The 22,238-nt window shown below is 32.1% G+C and overlaps 1 protein-coding gene across 2 annotated transcripts in view; it reads left to right on the top strand.

Annotated features, from left to right (window-relative positions):
- Window positions 1–22,238, top strand: part of MDGA2 (MAM domain containing glycosylphosphatidylinositol anchor 2) — a gene marked incomplete at both ends in the record, with an annotated part of 688,627 nt that overhangs the window by 628,400 nt on the left and 37,989 nt on the right. For both annotated transcript variants that reach the window (XM_084239552.1, XM_084239553.1), the window contains one exon: window positions 940–1,088. In XM_084239552.1, the coding sequence (XP_084095678.1) occupies window positions 940–1,088 (149 nt within the window). The remainder of the gene's footprint in view (window positions 1–939; window positions 1,089–22,238) is intronic.

The raw sequence follows: 22,238 nt of genomic DNA, 5'->3' as shown, positions 1-22,238 counted from the left end.
TAGGCATTTGTTTTTAAGTTCAGATTTATTGACCAAAGACAGAGGCAATATAGACAAATATTTCATTTGCCATAGTCAAGACATGGAAGCAGCCTCCATGTACACTGATGGAATAAATGGATGAATCCAACATGATGTGTATATGATGGAGTGTTATTCATAAAATGAAGGAAATTTTGCCATTTCCTTCGTTATGAAAATCTGATGGATCTTAAGATCATTTTCACTGATTTTATTTACAAAGTTGGTGATTTTCTTGCTCCTGAACTTCTTTCAACTTTATATTTTTAAATTTTCCTCCTGTTCACTGGTTATTCCTTTTCAGGTCTTTATGGGGAGTATTATCTCTGTCTATACTTTGACCATTTCCATTCTTCAAAAGTGCACAGTTTGGTAGGAAAAACAGTCACTGCATGTCACAGCCATACCACTACTAACTAGTCAGACCTTAGTTCTCTTTCCTGCATTCCCTTGGGGATCTCATCAATGTGATGATACTGAATTTAAAATTTTGTGTCTGTGGTTGGCAAGATTATATCTCCAACTTTGGTCTCTCCTAAAATCCAGACAAATCTAGACATCTCACTTGCATCTCCATTTAGATTACTTAAAGTTTCAAAAATTTAAGTTCTTCCCAAACTGATCCTTCCATAGCATTTTACAGCATTTGATGGAATACCATCCTTCCAGTTTAGGCAAAAAAACCTTGCAGTCATCTTTGATGTTTCTTCCCTTTCACCGCTAATCCAATCCACCAGGAAATCCTTTAGAATCTGTTCTTAAAATTCCCCAGAAACTTGATTGGATTCCAAGCACATGACATTTGAGAAGCAAGGATAAATTGTAGAACATATAATAGAAAGTGGGTAAAAGGTAAAAAAAAAAAATGTTTAACTCGAATAATTTATTATTTGAATTAACAGACTCTTTCTTTTATAGGAAAGGCCTATGCTCCAGAATTCTATTATGATACCTACAACCCTGTATGGCAGAACAGACACCGTGTTTATTCCTACAGTCTGCAGTGGACACAAATGAACCCTGATGCAGTAGATCGGATTGTTGCCTACCGGTTGGGTATTAGGCAGGTGAGAAATTTAATGTGTTTTTTTTTTTAACTTTTTGATCTTTTGTGAGAACACTGTTACTATAATTTGTTGCTAGAAATTTTAATCATTTTGCATGAATTCCAAGTATTTTCCTGTGTAAAATATAATATTACTCTACTTAGAATTATTCCAAAGTACTTGAAAATCTTGGAAATCAGTTTATGCATTTTCCACTGAGACAGAAGGCATATTAAAGTCTTCTGAACCTTCTGAAATCCATCACCACCAGATAGGTTATAGAAATTGCATGGTATAATTGCCATGGTACACTAACCTATGCTACATAAATCTTTATTTTGTTTTCTAAGCAATAAATCCTATTTTCATTCTAAGACATTCAAAGTATGTGTGGAATATTTTAAAAGTTGATTTAATATTTCTGAGGAATAGAAGTAGTTTGGTAAAATAAGAAGAAACAAAAATGTTTTCCTAAGGTGGTTGAAGATATAGGTTATGGAGAAAAAAATTTTTTTTTTCAAATGAGCCTCTGCTAAATTCAGTTATTCTTTGTTGACATAGATGATATTATTGAAATTTAAATGTAGGTCTTTCCATTGTTTCCTGTTACATAGTATATTTTCTGAGGTGACTATTTCAACTTAACAGTGATGATTATTGTAATAAAAGTTATATATTATATGCATGTTGCATTTTTCTCTCCTAGACTGTTTTGGAATCTTTAATCAATGGATTTTTGACTATAACTTGAATGTTGCTTAAATAAACTATGTTAGGAATTTGAACTAAAAAATATTAAAGAGAATTTCTTCTTTAATGATTAGTATTGGTGGCTCTGTCTATGAGAATAAGTTTCTTTCAAGGGATTATTAACAATGTATGTTACTATGTCATGATTTTAAAATCTTACTATTTTTGCTTATTTTTTTAGTTTGAGCCTATATATCTAAATTATTTTCCCATCTCTAAAATATCTCTAGAATATAGTGAAAAAATACCTCCCCTTTTAATAGTAATCATGTCCTTAATTTTGCAATACATTTATATATTATACAAAGTATAAAAATAAATCTGATCTTGAATAATGACAAATTTGGTTTCAGAGAGCCCTGCTTTGTTTCTAATTCAGAAGCCATTAGGCACCTTATTACCTATTCTTAGAGTAAATCAGATTATAAAATCCCTGCTGTGTTATTAAATCCACAGCTGGATGTGGTTGGTAAACTAAATCTACTAGCACTGAGTCAGCTTACTGGCAATATTAGCCAAATCCTCGGTTAAACTATTTGGTGTAGATTTAAATATGAAGAGGAAAATGGTCTCAGAATTTGAGTATTGGCTTATGCAGTATTCTTAAAAGTTGCTGTTGTGTATTTAGAAAAAAAAATATTGCTGAAATTCTGAAAATGCTGCTTTAAGAAACTTAAAGAGAGAACAAATGTATCATGTGCAGTTAAAATATTAATGTGTAGAAAAGTTTTCTCAAAATCTTAATGTCCTTAAGTTATACTTTTTAGGCTCAGCTAAGCAATTATTTAATCTCCTTAGACAGCTACTAGCCTCCCAATTACTTGCTTCATTTGTTGCTTAACGGGAAAGAGAAAAAGGTTATTTGAATGCTGCTTTCCTTGGTATCTAAGGAATTAAAATCAAGCAAAACTATTTGTGAGTTATCTGAACATAACCAAATAAGCAAAACAGTTAAACACTTGGCTATAGTTTCAAATAATAAAGGTATTTGAGTTTCATAAATACATATTTTAAACTCTGTAATGGAGATGCACAATGAATGTGACTTTTTTGATTATTATCTTTACAAAGTAGGATATTTCGTAGAATAAGTTACCTTAGTTGCCCTACCTCCTGTTTTCTTAAGTAATGATATAGTAAAATGCTTGGAATTATATTCATCGCTCACCTACTCAATCATTGAAACTTTAAATAAATCAACCATATATTAATGCCAGGATCCCAAAAGAATAAAGTATGGTCCTCATCATTTTCTTAAAATAAGTGTTATCGAAGAAGTATATACTAAGTGCCATAGAGACAGGTATGAATCAGTTAGTATTGCAAAGTAGTGGGGCTCAGAGAGATGATTACCAAAGCAGAGGCTTGTTTTTTAGATTATGTAGTTTTGATCTCAAACTTTCTTAATAAACAGTAGTCACAAATTATCACAAATTAAGAAATCAATAATCAAAAATAAACTTTTTGGTATAATTAAATGTTGGATCAACTTACTATGAATTTTATTTTAGTCATCATGTGAATATTTTGACAGAACTGTCATTTATTTCTTCTTTGTTTAAAATATATTTGTCACTTTATTAGTAAGCTATCACTTATTGTTACTTATTAAAGATTTACTATTATAACAGATCAGGGTAATTGAAATGTTCATAAAATATTGTATAGGTAAATGAACATATATATGATAATTATGGCTATTAATATTACCAAGCACCTAGATTAATGTATCAATATAAAAAGTAGAAAAATTGGAAGACAATGCAGTATAATTGGTCGATCATGGAGAATGATTTTTTTATGCATTAACATTGTGTATGAAGGAATATTAGTGTATATGGCACACTCTACACAGGTGGAATGAAAATAGTGGGATAAGATAAAAGTAAACTTACAATAATGTATGTGATTGACTTAAGTCAGTTGGGCAGATTTTGTTCAGAGAAGGAGTATAGAGGAAATATTTGACATAGGACATCTAATTCTGGTCCAGGGAAATCTGTGATTTGGTAATTTATATTCATTATTGAGTTCTAAATCATAAGTAAAATGAAATCTTCCATAGATTAATCCAATTATATCATACATAGACTATTGAATGATATTGCACAAAAGGCAGAGACTATAGTTAGGCCTATGTTTAGAATAAGTTTGAGCAAGATATTATTGAAGTAGTGAATAGGGAAGATGAAAAATTGAATTAAAATGTTGAAATTGGGGCCTCCGTGGTGGCGCAGTGGTTGAGCGCTGGGTTGCGAAGCTGTCCACAGCCTCTGCGGTGCCAGTTCGATCCCCGGCTGCTCCCCAGCCACCAGAGGAGGGTCCCACCTGGCCCACAGACCTCTCCTGCTGCCCACTGCTCCCCTCAGCAGTGTACTTCGGTCCTTCTGCCTGTTCTGCTCCCTGCTCTGGCTCTGGTGAATTCTCTCACCCTCCCGTGCTTCTGACTGTACCCAGTGCTTGTATAAATAAATAAATAAATCTTAAAAAAAAAAAAAGCAAAAACCTATATCATCATACCTCCATTTAAAAAAAAATGTTGAAACTTCAGAAATTGAATATTGATTTACTTATGAGAAGCAATTTGAAAAGGGTCAGTGACCTTATGTTTGCTTCCCTTTACTTCAGTCTTCTCAGTGAATATTCTAGAAATCATCCAATTTCTAGATGAGGAGTTGAAAGTTAAAGAAAAATGTAGAGAATCCATTTATTGAATTGTTCCTTTGACTCTGGAAAAGAAATAAGTGGTACAAAGTGAAGCTATCTCCATCTTCCTGATGAAGAACACTGTATATCCTCTTCATTTAGATAAGCAGTAATGTCATTTCATTTCTATAAGCAATAATATCACAATATGTTTATTATAAAGAATAAATATCATAAATTTGAAAGACCTGAATGAGTTGTGGACCTTTGATCTAGAAGTCTTTGTGAAATAAATGCACTTTGTACTGGAATGTTTCAGGTGCTTTCTGAAGAATTTTCTACATTTTTGGCCCATTGTGCAGATTTTTTGGTTGTTGTTATTTAGTAGTACAGCTTGGGAAAATTAATCAGAAAAATTTGATCCCTTTTCTTGACCTTAAATGTGATACAAGTGAGCAATCACATAGGATATTATTATTAACAGAAATAAGATATTGATTCAGCATTTGCTAGCATGCTCAATATTTAATATTTTCAAATTAAACCTGTTTTACTTGAGTGATAAAGGAATGGAAAACAAACAGAAGTACCTTAGTTAGGAACATTCCTCTAGAATTTAGATAAATGCTTCCTTTTGAATATGTAAAGTTATAGGTTAGAAGCATTAAGCATGAGAGCTTAAGCTAGCAAAAATGTAGAGCCATAAACTTACCACATAAAGACAGTAATATCAGAAGTTCTAGTAAAAACTGAAGAACTGAGATGTAGAAAACTCTACCAATGTCACGGAAATTAAGGGAAGATTGTGTGAATGGGAAGTGTGCATGCATGCATCCGTGTACAGGGGAATTGGTAGTATTTGCACTTTTAAACAAAATTTTAAATTTAAAAACAAAATTTTAAATTTTAAACCAGATTTTAAAACGTTGCATTGATACATTAGTAAATTAAAGTTATTTTATGTTATAATATGAAGGTTTGTTTTAAAATTTTAGCATTTTATAGTCCCTTAAAAATTTTCAATGAAATATGCACCTAAAAATCACTATTTTTGGAGGGAGCATGTTGAAGCTTATACCATACCATCTCTTCAGTTTTCCTCTTTGAAGGTGTATGTATCATTCTGTTCATCTTCCCTTCACCAAAATAAACTCCATGACTTAATCTGAGATCAAAAGGGCAAACAAGTGCTTTCCCCCATAAGCCTGTAATAAATAAAAGCACCACATACTTGTGAGGAGTTCACATTATTATTAAGATTTGCTGTGCTGGTCAACAATAGTCAATTGGATAGATGTTGATATAGCTAATTTTCTGCTGCAACTATAACCTGAGACAGCTCTACTTCTTGTGTTCACTTGTAAAATGCTAAAAGAATAAGAGTAAAGACTTGATTATAAACTTGTAACATTTATTTCAAGTAATGAGAGGATAAAGAACTCTACAGTTTTATAGGGGCTTAATAAATATCTTTTGAGGGAGTAAATGGGTCAATAAATAAATGATTAAATGCATGCCACTGTATACCTATGATCTATGAACCAGAACAATAAAATCTGACACATGGTCCTGGGAATAATTCACCAAAGCCTTTATAGTCTTTGACTTACCTTTGGTAATTAGATTTTGCATACTGTTATATTTACAAGAATAAGAAGTGAACTAGACAGAAAAAGTTCATGGAGCATATATTCTGGTAGAGACCAGAGAAAAAAATGAATGAATAGAATAATTTTCCAAAGTGATTAATACTATAAAACAAATAAAACAGAGAAAGAAGGAAAACCAGTATTATTAAAATTCATTCTCTATTCAGAGACTCTCATGAAAATTTAAGAATGTAGAAAAAGTTCTATCTTTACATTTCCCACATGGACATCATTTTGTGAAACTTTTCAAACTATGTTCATAGGAAGTAGACTGGGAGTTCAGTCTGGGGAAAAGAAAAAAAATCTCAGGTTGGATTATCTAGTACATTAGCTAAAATGAAACAATAATAACCTCCTGAATTTATTTGACATTTTAGTTGTTCTTAAAAACTGAACAAAATAAGGTAAATGACCCAAAAATTAAGTGACTCATAACCCTTAATGTGTTCAGGAATAAGAAAACAAAACTGAGTTTAAAAATTGCAGATTTTGAGGACATGTTATGACTGATGTGTTTGTAAAAACCTGTCAACAATTTGAAAACTGGTTACTTGCATGGGAACAAATTGCCATTTAGAGGAACATATGAGAATCATTTTGTTTAAGAGCTACTATGCTGGGGATGAGAAATTCTGCTTTCAAGGGGATTGAGACTCCTAATGTTTCAATTATAAATGAATTTTCTTATTAAGTAGCTATTTTGAATTTTGCATTCCAGTAATTACACATTTTAATTGAAATGGAATGACCCTAAATGACACCCAAAAACTCACCAGGTATTAATGTGTCAAGATGCTAACACAGGAGACAAAAAATTAAACTGATAAACGTTGCCCAGGGACACTTGTATGATTCTAAGAAATCAAAAATGGAGCCTTACCTATTCCTTACTTCCACACTGCTCTGTCCATTACAAGTGGCATTTTTAAATCTTTGGTTCCTGTAATTCTTTTGTTAAATATTTTTTTATTAAGGAAACATTGATTTACAACACTGTATATGATTCAGAAATATATCATCCCCCTTCTTCAAGCATATGTTACCACACCATCAAGGCACCCAACATCCTCCAACATAGTCTATTGTATCCCTCACCCCTTCTTTGCTGGTAAACCAGTAAAACAGTCAGAATTCCTAGATTGTTTTTGGTTTGATATTGTCTAACTTTTTGTTTTGTTTCTCTATATTCCACATATGAGAGAAACCAATTGGTATTTGTCTTTATCTTTCTGGCTTATTTTGCTTAGCATAATCCCCTCCAATTCCATCCATGTTGTCATGAATGGCAAGAGTTCATTTTTTATTTATCCTGAGTAGTATTTATTTATCCTGAATAGTAGTATACTAGTGTGTGTGTGTCTCTCTGTGTGTGTGTGTGTGTATGTGACATCTTAATCCCTTCATCTATCCTTGGGCAATTTAGTTGCTTCTATAACTTGGCAATTGTAAATATTGCTGCAGTGAGCATAGGAGTGTGTATGGCCCTATGAATTAGCATTTTCCATCCTTGCGTAGATCCTTAGGAGTGGTTTTGCTGGATAATTTAGTACACTTAATTTTAATGTTTTGAGAAACATACTATTTTCTCAAGGGGCTGGACCAATGCACATTGCCATCAGCAATGTAGGAGGGTTCCTTTTTCTCCACATCCTCACCAACATGAGTTGCTTCTGGACTTACTGGTATTGATCATTCTCATAGGTGTATTTCATTGTGGTTTTGATTTGCATTTCCCTGATGATAAGTGATGATGAACATTTTCCATGTGTCTGTTGGTCTACAATATGTCTTCTTTCTTTTTTTTTTTTTTTTGAGAAGTGTATTTAGGTGAAATCTCATTGAATCTGTATAATGCTTTGAGTAATGTAGTACCATACACAACACTATTTACATCTCATTGGCTGGGATTAGATCACATGACCACATTTTGATTAAAGAGCACTTAAATATCTCACAGCTAAAAATTGGGTTCTTTTGCTCAACTGTAAAAGGTATAAAAATATTAGCTATGCTTGCTTTACTTAGTTATTGCATATATAGTATTTTCATGTTCTTGAACTGTTGCCCTTTGAGTCTCAACACTGATCCAATATAGAATGAATTTACTCTGCTTGGTATTTCATTATTTTCTCTTTTTCAGGCTAATCTAGTCAGGTGATTTTTAATGGATAAATAATTATATCAGTCAATGTTAAGCAGTGTTTTGTGAGAAAAGAGAGTAAGATCAACCTTTTTAACACAAAAACAATGCAGTAAGAGATATTGATGTCCATTTGCACATTTGTATAAATAAGCATTGTTTGTTTTTCTTAATTTTTTTCTTGTGGTTATAATTTAGAACACTTTGGCAAATAAAAGATTGTTTTCATTTTCAGTAATTGAATTGAACCTATTGTATATCAATATATTCAAATATTTATATCATTTTCAATTATCAATTATATAAACTTTATGTAAATATATTGAATTCAGTCTTGTACCCATGAATATCATATTGATTTCCTAAATGTATATCTGTATAAGTGATATCAATCTTAACTAGTCTAACAAAACTGAGAAAATATTCTTGGTGATAAAATAGATTTCAATGAAGTAAAATTGAATAATTCATCATAGCACATATTGAGTGTTCAATAATATTAACTATCATTGTAAATAATATTGCAAAAAGTTATTACTCAGATAATGTCACCAGTTGAAAAACTATTTGAGGAAGTTATTGATTAAATGTGGGAGGTTCAGTTGGCATTTGTAGGATCAAAATATAAACCTGCTAACAACAGTTCCAGATCATAACATTAGTAAAATATTTTCTAGATGCACAGCAATATACCAGGTTAAGCATAGAAACAACTCAAGGAATTCAAACAATTCATAGAAATAATCCCTGATTTCAGAAAAATACCAAGATTTCAAAACTCTAAATACTGATAAACTTGTCCATCCTGGGAAAACTAATTTATGAAAAAGATGGTGACTGAACTGAATCGTTCCAATTTATTAAGGTTGGAATTTATAATGAATTAATTTTTGGATCAAGGTGTCCTTTCATCTGCTGATCCAAGCATGGAAAGGAAGTAATTAGGCAGTGTTATTTCCAAACTTGATAGGAAACCAATTTTTTTTCATAATAATTTATCATTATCTTCTAAAGAATGATTATTTTTGCTGCTATACATATTCTCTTTGGTTATTGTCAATGTTATTGTTTTTGTTTAACAGATGAGGATAGTAAATGGTTGAAAGATATGCCAGTAATACACACAAATTATTTCCTGAGGCAATATGAAATACCCTGCCATTTATTGATTTATATAGCAGTTATGAACACAAAATTCAGTCCACCCATACGTACATGCACAGGAGAGTAAAAATAAAATTCAAAAGCAAATCTTAATTTTCTTAAGCTGTCAAAACTCACAAAATCAAGAACGTTTGATTGACAAATCCTCCTAAAAATAGATTCATTATCTTAGTCTTACTCATTAATATGTAATTCAGTTCAACATAATTAGGCTTTCCCTAGTATAAAATTCTTTATTACTTTTCTATGGGAACATGAATAAAGTACACATTGGTTAGGAAAACTTGTGAAAGCAACATATTTAATATAATGCTAAGCAATGTAGAGCAGTAAACTTAAGAAGCTTACCTTGAAATTGGATAATATCAGATCCCTGTGTTATCTGTTGCTTCATACCAGATACCAGACATGTGACCTGGAAAAGTGTATTAATTCTAATGTTTCAGTTCCCTTGATTGAGGGAATAAGGAAAATAATAATAACCTTATTAAACTTTTATAAAAGTTAAATGAAAAATAATGTGCTGGGCATAATGTTAGCAATAGCAGGCCCTCAAAAATGTTGTTGGCTACTACATTTTCCTTATTAGACAAAATAAATCTTTAGTTGAATATTCACAACTTTCATTCCATACTGCAATTCCATAAAGTGTGGAAGAATAATTAACTACTACAGTTTTAAATATTCAGCCATACAGATGTCTGGATGTTGAATTAAGGGATATACCAAACAGAAGTCATTAGTTAGAGAGCCCCCTGGTTGGGGTCATATGAATTGGATTTAGCATGATTTATACTGAAATCACAGTAGGGAATTTTTTAATAAGTGCAATTGTTTATTGGTTTTTCTATTGCAATGCAAAGAACTCTGTAATTGTTCAATTTAATTATAGCAGAATATATATAAAAGTAAACTAGATATTCAGTAATTGTATTGAGATATTATTGAACTACATTTTTTTAAAAGATTTATTTATTTATGAATACAAAAGCTGGGGTACAGGCCAGAGATACTGGGGGTGAGAGGATTCACCAGAGACAGAGTGGGGAACAGAACAGGCAGACTGACTGAAATACACTCCTGAGGGGAGCAGTGGGGGAGACATAAGAGGTCTCCCTCACCATGTGGGTTGCTCCCTGGCCAGCCGGGGATCAAACTCATGCTGCAGAGGCTGCGGATTGATTCATAGTGCAGTGCTTAACTCCTTGTGCCACCAGGGAGGCCCCTTGAACTACATTTTATGTTTAAAAATGAATATCATATTTTCTCCTTAAAAGAAACTTGTACTCCATTTTTAATAGAATGATCACTTTAGTCTTGAAAACTCATGTTTCCTATAACAGACCATTTTCCCACAGGGAGAGATCTGTTAGCAGGAGCATGGCCAAAGTGACAAATTTTTTGAGCCAGAGCCACCCATCTTTAGTTCTACTATATTACTTGTTTCAGTTAAGATAGGAACCTTTACAGATGTTCATATTTTGATTAATTTTAAACATTAAAATGCTTTATTATAATTATAAAAAAGCAAAAAGTATATCAAAATTGTTCAATATTCTGGGAATGCTTTGGGTGATGAAATTGTAGTTTTAGGAATTTCATATTTCTTTTGCCCTTTAGACAAAAGAAGCTATTCTTTATAAACTGGAAAAAAGATCATTAATTTTCAGATCAAATTTATCTAAACTTTACCTTAATGTGTACTATCACATATCAAATTTTTAGAACTCTATCAAATAATGAACTATGTTATTCAATATAAATTCCAAAATCATGACTACAATTCATCTTTGAAATTATCACTGAGTAATGACTAATTCTAGAAAGCAGAAATATCATGCATGTTATATTCTTGACTTAAAATAAATGTGTTCTGCAAAGTTAAAAATAAATTTTTCCTGGAGCATTCCCTAAGCCAAGTGTCAGCAATTCCCTTTCAAATGCCATGGGTGTTACAAAAGATTTAAAGTGTTCATGCAAGAGGTAAGGGAAAAAGCCTGGCTGGCCTCAATGAACATTCAGTTCTGTATGTATTCTGAGGTTTATGCTTATTCATTTTATCTTTATATTATTTTTTCAGATGTTTTTATGTTTAAAAACAATAATTCTACACATTTTAATAATATAAGTAAAACTATAATGTGGACATAATTTAAATTTAATATTAACTACCTCGTTGAAATCATCAGAATTTAGTACCTCCCCGGTGGCGCAGTGGGTTGAGCGCAGCTCTGTGAAGCTGTCCACAGCCTCTGCAGCGCCGGTTCGATTCCCGCCGGCCGGGGAGATTCCCACATGGCCAGGCAGACCTCTCCTGTCTTGCTCGCTGCTCCCTTTAGCAGTGCTTTCGGTCCATCTGCCTGTTCTGCTCCCCGCTCTGTCTCTGGTGAGTCCTCTCACCCTCCCACGACTCTGGCCTGTACCCCAGATCTTGTATAAATAAAAATAAATCTTAAAAAAAAAAATCATTGGAATTAAATAACCAAAATCCTTTGAACAGATCCTGGCACAAGTATCCACTCAATAAATATTAGCTATACTTAAAATATTTTCATTTAATGCTATTAATATATTTCGAACAGTCAAATTTATAATGTAAACTCACATAAAAATGTATTAAATATTTAAGAATATTGGAAAAGTAGTCTGTTTTCAAACTCTTCACTAAAGATTTAGCTATTACAGAAACTTTCATTTTTATCAGGGTATTAACACACTCTTTTTATGCAAGACTCTGTTCTATAGTTGTCCTAGTTTTTCCTGGTACTACATTTTTAAGTTATAACACCTTCAATATATTTAGGAATTTTTAGGCTTTAATTTTCTTCTACATCTGTTTCTTCCATTTCTGTGATAACTGGGTATGAATATTTCATTTGATTGTCACTGGAATTTTTGTTCTGTGTTCCTAATGTTTAATTCTCATTTTCAAAATCATCCTTGATATATATCTACAAGTTCTTCATTTACATAACTGTGATATTTACCAGAGGCACTGCCTGCATATGTGCTCACATCAGTCCAGATGGCAGTAGTGTACTAAGGTAGACAAGGAAAGAAAATTTACCAAAGTGCCTGAAAGACTAAAAGAGTCACTAAAACTGTGAACCCACTCAATACTGTCTTTACTTGAGGGTTGTATTGTTCTTTTGTTTTATTATCACATAACTATTCCAATTAGGACTATAAATTAGAAGAACTAGAGTGAATAACTTGTAAGATGTTCAAAGGAAAATGCAGACTGACATTAATTTATTATGTGAGTTAAAATCTGTGATTGTAAAGGGCAGTTTGGAATATGAAATATTAATGAACATATTTTTAAAATATTCTAATACTCTTTTACCAATTATTCCACCATTATTTAAAATTACAATAAAGTAGGATGAGGCATATGATCCATAAATATGAAGACAAAACTAAAAAGATGGTGAATGAGGAATAGATATTATAAAATATAAGCAAAAACAGGAAACTTGAAAGCCAAGGTTTCCAATTAAATGAAAGTTCATAGCAGTGGAGGTGGGCAGGAGGTGCTTGTGGGAATAAGTGTTGTGTCCCAAAGGACTTTATGTCAGGAAACTAAACAATGAGAGAAATTCCATTGTGAAATCACACTGCCCAGGTGTGAATAATAGTTTAGTAAAAGTGAGAGAAGAGCAGTAGAGTTAATACTAAATTCCTGAGAAAGGCACTTAAAACCTAATTGAGTAGGGAAGATATCGGCTAACTTCTCAGCATGAGGACTGAGGACTGTGAGTTTTCCCTAGAAGCACTGGGCCCTGCCTTGGGGGACAAGGCAAGTAAGACCAGATGATGTTGACTAAATTTGAGGGACTATCAGTAAGGAAAAGAGGCTATTCAATTGTTAGGCATTGCCAGGAGTACTTAAGCTGGGGAAGATGCTTGCTGTGCTCCAATTTCTATACTTCCTAAGCAGTGCAGAGCACTCAAAGTGGGTTTAAAATCTGAGTTTATCAAGTTCAGGTCTTAAATATACTGAGTTTATCTCAATTGACAAGAATTAGTTTTTCCTCATTAGATATGAGTTAAGTAAAACTCAAGTTTAGAAAAATAAACAATACTCATTTTTAGAAGTAAGTTGGTGTTTATAAAAGTGATACCTTCTCTAATTGCTACTAAATGTGGCTACCTAATACTTTACAATTTCATGCTATAGCATTATTCTGAATTTAATTCTTTGGAATCAGAATTTCCAATTATTATTTATATTTTAAGATATAGATCTTGTTCAGAAAATCACAATCTATTCCTTGTTCAAATAGTGGAAATAACAATTGTTTGTTAATGTAAGCATATGATGTGAATATTATTAACATACCATGAATATTGTTTATGAAGAGTCCTTTTTACTTCTTTGTTGGTACTTTATAACTCTCTTTGTTGTACTGTTCCTACTGCCATAGTTGTTGTTACTATTACCAATATAATACCAAAGGAGCTTTTAATCTGTGTGCTTTTATCATGTAACACAGCTGTGTTTATTTAACATAACCTCTCACTAGATTTATATATTTCATATAGCTGCAATTATTTTGTTCACATTTCACATTCTGCTACTTTAACTTGACATGATAACTGAGAGATTTCCTTTTTCCACAGTCTTCAAAATTATGGCATATATTTTACTGATGAACCATAATCATTTAAATCACTATACTAAGTCTTTAATTCAGATCCCTAAAAAGTAGTATTTAATATTTTATGGTTAAATGTGTAATTAAAATATACATAAATACATACATCCCCTTACTTATGTTCAATTAAGAAAATGTTTTCAAGTTGAAAGGTTTGTATCATTATTGCTCTCATTGAATTTTGCCAAATAAAACTAAAACAAAATACAAGGTCATTTTTGCAGAAAGACTGCATTGCTATATAGTTCCAGATATCTCCAGACTGCACCATTTTAATGTCCATGTTTAGAATCTGTTATATAATTATTTTATATGCTAATTATTAAAGTTAACTTCCTAGTTTTAAGACAATACATTAGTTAGCAACTATTGTTTGTCTATTTACATACTTTGTTCAATATAAGTTTGTCAATTAAATTGTCACCACAGCTTTTGATTCAAATTTAACATGAATTTCTATGTTTTCTAAAAACCTTTACTATTATAATATGGTATATATTGAGAAACAAAAGATACTATAACAATAGAAATGCAGTGAAAATCAGACATTGATCACATACCTCGGGAGAGAGCAAAAAACTTAAAGTCAGATGTTGATGTGATCTTTTGCAGGACTAGTTATAAACCAATCTATCAAAAACTTCAAGCTAGCTTTCAAGAAAAGTTAATTTTCTTTCAGTTACATATGAAGAAAAAGAATTATAAGCTTCCAAAGAGAAATGACAGATAAAAATGATTAAATATCTTCGTATCTAAAAAATACACGGTAATTCCTAAAGGTGTTAAGTGTATGAACAAAGTATGAAAAACAAAATATATGTTTCCAGGATATTGAAAAATTACTGTAGTTCAGAAGAGTTCCAACTGATTGTATAAAGAGGTATGATCCTATACCTCTGAGTCATATATAGCAGTGTAAAAGCAACATTACTTCAATAAAAAATAAAAAAAGGAAGACTCAAGTTTGTAGTAATGATGGAAGGGAATATAATTAAATGGATAAGGGTATGTCATTATTTATAGAAAATCTAAATATAGTACAATTAATGTCATGTTATTCATTATCTCTTTATTTCTCAAATAACACCCACTATTATTATTTAAAATAACAGCATCTATTTCTTTGAGAATGACATTGAAATTTTTATTGGAATAGCGTTGAATCTGTAAATCGATGATAGAACAATTATTAATGAAATTCATATGGAATCACCAAAAACCCCAAATAGCCAAAGCTCTCCTGAAAAAAAAAAAAAAAAAAAAGGGAATGGAGGCATCACACGCCCAGACTTCAAACTATACAACAAAGCCATAATCATCAGAGCTGCATGGTATTGGAACAAAAACAGACACACAGACCAATGGAATCAAATAGAAAATTCAGAAATAAACCCACAGATTTATGGTCAACTAATCTTTGACAAAGGAGCAAAGAATATGCACTGGAGCAAAGAAAGTTTGTTCAATAAATGGTGCTGAGAAAACTGGGTCGCTACATGCAAAAGAATCAAGCTTGACGACTACCTCACACCATGCACAAAAACCAACTCAAAATGGATTAAAGAACTAGACATAAGACCTGAAACCATAAAATACACAGAAGGAAATAGAGGTGAAACAGTACATGATATGCACATCAAAGACATCTTTACAGACACATCACCCAAAGCAGTGATAGTGAAGGCAAAGATCAACAGCTGGGACTACATCAAATTAAAAAGCTTCTGCACAGCAAAAGAGACAATAACAAAAACAAAGAGAAACCCCACTGACTGGGAGAACATTTTTTGCACACAACACTAATGATAAAGGACTGATCACAAAAATCTACAAAGAGTTGATGAGACTCAACAAAAGCAAAAAAAATAATCCAGTCAAAAAATGGGCAGAAGAGCTAAAAAGAAACTTCTCTGAAGAGGAAATGCAAATGGCCAACAGGCATATGAAAAAATGTTCAACATCACTTGTCATCAGGGAAATGCAAATCAAAACTACCATGAGATACCATCTTACACCAGTGAGAATGGCACATATTAAAAAAACTAGCAACAACAAATGTTGGCGAGGGTGTGGAGAAAAAGGAACTCTCCTGCACTGTTGGTGGGAGTGCAAACTGGTCCAACCACTATGGAGAGCTGTGTGGAGATTTCTGGACCCACTAAACATAGAGCTTCCATATGATCCAGCAATTCCACTCCTAGGTATTTACCCAAAGGACACAGAACATCCATTCCAAAGAGCACCTCCACCCCTATATTTATAGCAGCACTGTTTACAATAGCTAAGATTTGGAAACAACCCAAATGCCCAAAAAATAGATGACTGGATCAAGAAGATGTGGTACATATACACCATTGAATATTACTCAGTGTTCAAAAAAGATAAACACATGCAATTTGCAGCAACATGGATGGAGCTGGAAGGGATCATGCTCAGCGAAATAAGCCAGAAAGAAAAAGAAAAATACTGGATGGTCTCACAGTTTTCGAGGAATCTCGAAAACTTAAATAAGGGACCAGGAAAAAGAATAACTATAAGATGAAAATATCAAAATCAACAAACAACTATGAACCAGAGACACTCTATGGGGGGTGGGGGGCAGGGAAAGGAGGGATTGGGGTCAAAATAAGGGGGTTATAATTGTATGGGGAATAGAAAAATAAAATTTAAATAAAAAATAAAATAAAATAACAGCATCTTAAAATCCATTTCACCTTTAGCTGCAGCTATGAGGTTGAAAAGTTTTTTGTTTTATGTTTTTCTTAAAGACTTTTTTAAGATTATTTATTTTTATACAAGAATTGGGATACAGGCCAGAGATGCGGGGGGTGAGAGGATTCACCAGAGACAGACTGGGAAACAGAACAGGCAGAGGAACTGAAGTACACTGCTGAGGTGAGCAGCGGGCGATACAGGAGAGGTCTGTCCCACCATGTGGGTTTCTCCCTGGCTGGCCGGGACTAGAACTTGTGCTGCAGTGGCTGCAGATTTCTTCACAGGTCACATCTTAACCCCTGCGCCACCAGGAAGGCCCCTCAAAAGATTTTTTTAACCCATCAGAACTTTATCTTTGCTATTTACACTCTGTGGATAATGATGAGTAGATGATTTCGGGTCTATAATACCTGAATACTTTAAGTCAACTTTTATTCTAACTAGCAGTGTTAACACAAATAGAAGTTTCCTATAATATGGGTATATCAATGTTTCTTTTACAAGTTTACATCAAAATAAATGGAACAAACATGCATTTATGTCTCATTTTTGATTGGCCTGCTCCTTCTTTCCCTTTAGCTAAGCCAGTATCTTTCAGTGGCATTTATTATAGTGCTGACAAAGGTTTGCAGTTCAACAGGAAAAGGAGGAATGGCAGCTTTTTCCTTTCCTTCGATTTCAAAGTCTATTATAACCTTCAGCTTTAAGGAGGTAATCTTGTTCCCTTTAAAATAAAAACAAATTAATATGACTTTTCTTCCTGAGGCCTTTCAACAGTACCGTTTTAATTATCCTATGTGGTAAAAACAGCAAGCTGCAGATTATAGAAAATAACTCATTTGTAGGTTTTGCAGCTTACCCACTAAATCACATTAAAAGGACATATCTCCTAGGAAACTAAAGAAGTAAAATGGAACATTTTTGAAAAATTGAAATGATCAATTTTAACACATCACTTCCATGTCAACGTGCATTTGTGGGTATGATCTGGGAATTTCATCTGTAGTCATGGTGTAAGTCCTATGTTTTCTGAGGATTTTGTTGTATTACCTTCAAAGGCTAGATTGATAACTGTTTTACTTTTGTGTATGTGCAAATATTGCATTTAGTTTTCTATTATTCCATTTTGCACAGCTCACTGAGATACAATATGAAGTATTTAATTGCTTATTTCTCAACTGCTGAAGTATAGACTTTCATTACATTTTTAAATTAAAAACTTAGAATCAAAGTTATTGCTTTCTTAATACATGTATGAAGTTAGGTACTTCAAAGTCTGTAATTAGTAACAACATCAAAGGATCGTGCCAACTAAAATTGCTTGATAAAAGCATCTCATTAAACAACAGAATACCTGCAGCCTCCCCTTGGGATGTACTAAAAATATTGAGTGGTATTAAAACTAAATTAACATCCAGAAATGTACACCTTGATTAAACACATATTTCTTTAGGTAATAATAGGCATCATATTATTCTGTATATATATTTTTGGGTTTCAACAACTTTTATCTATTTTCTGAAATAATACTTCACCTTTAGTTCGTGCATATAATTCAAAAACTATAGAAAATGAAATGAATTTCCATTTATGTTATATTATTTTTATAGGCATTTCAGGTTCCAGAACATACAGCACTTTTGTAGTATCTAATATCAATCAAGACAATTAAAGTCCTTTTTGTAGAACTAGGTTTTATGTCCATTTTTATCAGTGTCTATAAATTAAGTGGATTTATGTGATTAACACTAGTTGAATTTTTCTGCTGCATTTTCTGGGGGCCAGTCTAATATACATTGGAATTATATCTTTATCATTCTACTGTTGGTATAAAAATTAATAAGAAATTATTTGTGGCCTATAATTTATATGCAAAAAACAGTACTATGTGTGTATCATAACTAAATATATATTAAACATCTAAAGATTGGTTAAAAAGAAAAAAAAGAAAACTAAGGGAGCGATAAATCCTGAGGATGCAAAGGAGAAAGTATGTAAAAAAAAAAAAAGTCATTTTGAATGTAGCCAAATTTTGCAGCAGTTATTCTAATGATACATCTTCAGAAGAGTTATATAACTTCCCTCTGCCTCAGTTTCCTTGTTTGAAAATTAGGATTAGTATCAGTTCTAATTATTAGGGACTGTGACAGATTGAATGTAATAGAGTTAATATAGCATTTGACTGATAGTGAGGACTAATGTAGCCAGATTTGGGAATTTTGTTTTTGGTTTTGTTTTTCATTATCTGATCTGAGCTTACCTGCCAGGGAGTAATCAATGTACATGTATGATAAAAAGCCACTAGTAACACTGACAACCAAATTTCACTGCATTTGACTTCACCAAATGTGACCCCTGGATGATCTGCATCCAAATATTTCTTGTAGGGGAATAAATTCTTTTTAAAAATTATTTCTCTAATCTTATTGAAAAATTATATCTCACCACCTCGAAATAGAATTACTGATGGTTAAGACATGGAATTAATTTTTCAATAAGCTTGTTCAGTCTCTCTCATGCATTACTAAATATAAGACTCTGTGCTAGAAAATATCATACCACCAATTGTAAAACCCTGGAGATCACCATTTAGAACTCAAGAAAAAGAAGCAGCTTAGCAAGAGAATGAAAAGGAGTAGCCATAGATGTAAGTATAAGAAGAATTTAGAGAGCTCTAACTTAGTATTCAAGGGAGAGTTTTAAGAAAATTCACAATTGTTTATTTAATGCATACAATTCTCAGAAAAACAATAAATATTGCAAGCATGTAGATAAGCAATGTAATTGCAGTTTCTATATTGACTAAATAAAAGTCACCAAATAGGTGTTTACCCATCACCACTTGATCTCCTCACTCTCTCCTTACCCGTGAGACCTGAATCTTGAACTCTATGTTTATGATGTTCTGCATTTCTTTATACTCTAATTCATATCTATATACCTCTCTTCATAATGTATGTTTTGAATTTAAATGTTATGTATACTTCAAAATTAATTTTAGGTAAATATTGCTTTTGTGAAATTTATCCAGGATGATGTTTGTAACTCAGGTTCATTTTTTCATGCTATATTTTGTGTTCCATTTTATGAAAAGTATACAATTTGATTATTCAGTCTCTTATGGATATATATATATATATATATATAATTTTCTGTATTTTCTATGCCATGAGTATTCCTGTATAAGAGTTTATCTGTTCTCATTGTAAACAGTTTATCTGTGCTCGTCATTATATTATTTTTATTATGAAATTACTCCATACTTAACAGCACTTTACATACTCATCAAGCTATGTTTTTAGAAGACAGTTCTCTGATCTCTTGCTTTTTAGCATATCATATGTGCAGAGGCACTGTGTTTTTATTCCAGCCTATCTTTCCAAGGCCATTTGCATGGCAAACATCTTTAGTATATAGAGCTAGTGTCTCCTTCTGGAGCAGAGGGAAGATTTGTTTAATGTCCAGTATAATAAATATTGTCTCCCTCTTAGGCAGTGATTGAATAGCTTTGGCTACTGTGAGTTATAAAACAATTGAGACTTCTTAAGCTCAGGGTCTCTCCGATGTGATACAAAGCCAAGGCATGTGCAAAATCCTGAGCATTTCTGATCACCTCTGTGGGACTTAGGAGAGGAGAACCAATGCAAACTCATAGCATATGTTATCTGCTGTGTCCTTTACTTTGACCCCGTAGTCTCCAATCTTCTTGTATCATTGCAGGTACATTTTTTTATATATATATATTTTACATCATTTTTCATTTTTGAACAATGTATGCATTTTCATCTTGGTTATAGTCCCCATAAAATTCACACCACCCTTGTTTTGATCCTACTCCCTTCTCCCACTGTGTAGTGTGTCTCTGGTTTATAGTTGCCTCTTGATTTTGATTTTTACTTTTTATAATTAGTCTTTTTCCTGATCCCTTATTTAGGTTTTCTAAATCCCTGCTATGAGTGAGACCATCTGGTATTTTTCTTTTTCTTTCTGGCTTATTTCATTAAGCATGATCCCTTCCAGCTCCAACCATGTTGCTGCAAGTGGCGTGAGTTTATCTTTTTTGATTGCTGAGTAATATTCCATGTGTATATACACCGTATCTTCTTGATCCAGTCATCTATTTTTGGGCATTTGGGTTGTTTCAAAGGTTACCTATTGTAACTAGTGCTGCAATGGGCACATTTGTTAGCTGGTATGTAAATAGAACCTTATCCATTTAAACCCACACTGTTTGACATGTATAAAAACTTTCCTTATTTTGCTTACATGATGGTGGGGAAAAGTTTCATGGTTTTAATTTCCATTTGCTTGATATATGCTGAAAATAAGCCTCTTCTTCAATTATTAATTTATTTTTCCTCATCTATGAAATCTAGGTTTATTTTGATGTTGAATTCTCTTTCTTATTTTATTACAGGGGTTTAAAGATATGGAATCCTATATTTCTGAATCATGTGCAGTCTTGTAAATTAATTTTATCTTAATAAAAAAATAGCATATTCTAGCTAGTGGTTCTAATATCTTCTTCATTTGCACATAGAATAGATGTGTTCTAATAACTTTCTCACTTCTGCCATTATTTTCCCTGTTTAAAAAGGACCACTGATGAAAATAAATGTTTATACTAACATTTAAATTTTAACATTAATTTCAAATTTAAGATTGGCAAATTTATAAATCACTATCTTACCTAATTATGTTTTTCTCTTCTGTTTAAGAAAATAATACTTAAATGAGGCCATCAGCATTCTTTCACATTTTTTCCGAATGATTTAAATCTTTCCTTTTAAGTATTTGATCTTGCTGAGACTGACTCTTCTAAGTAAGATGTGAGAAAAACGATCAAATTCATGTTTCTTTATATATATAACTAATTTAACGTATCTTTTCCTGTCTCCCATGGTAACAATGGGAGAATATATATAATTTCTATTCCATTTGATTTGTTATTTGTTTTGTACTGTGCTAGTAGCACATATTTAAAATTTTCATCTCAATTTTTTTTTCATCTTCAGATCTAGCAGGCAAGGTGGAACATAGGGCTAACCTATGTTCAGAAATCAAATGAATATATAAACTATATGATTGGATTTAATTACATATACAGTATGTGTATATAATTATATAGATTTTATGTGTGTGTATTTATGTAATTATTTGGTAAAAATCTAAAGGAAAATGGAAATTCAAAGTAATATTAAATAACCCGCACACATTGTTTTTCTTTCAGCTATTCACCAAACAGATAAACTTGAACTTTGAATCTTAGCTTGGCAGTAGTAAGCCAAACAAGATGAAAACCCAAGGCCTGTTCAAAGCAAGGATTCATCTCCACTTTAACCTGTGATATCAAAGGGTTTCATAATCAAAGTGAAAGATGAACGTAATGTTGATGTCCTTACTAAAATATCAGAAACAAAGTTACATCTGTAAAAGAGTATATCTTTGT

The sequence above is a fragment of the Talpa europaea genome (genome assembly GCF_964194135.1).
Source record: "Talpa europaea genome assembly, chromosome: 8".
In the NCBI taxonomy this organism is placed as follows: domain Eukaryota; kingdom Metazoa; phylum Chordata; class Mammalia; order Eulipotyphla; family Talpidae; genus Talpa; species Talpa europaea.
This window is presented reverse-complemented; position numbering and strand designations above follow the sequence as displayed.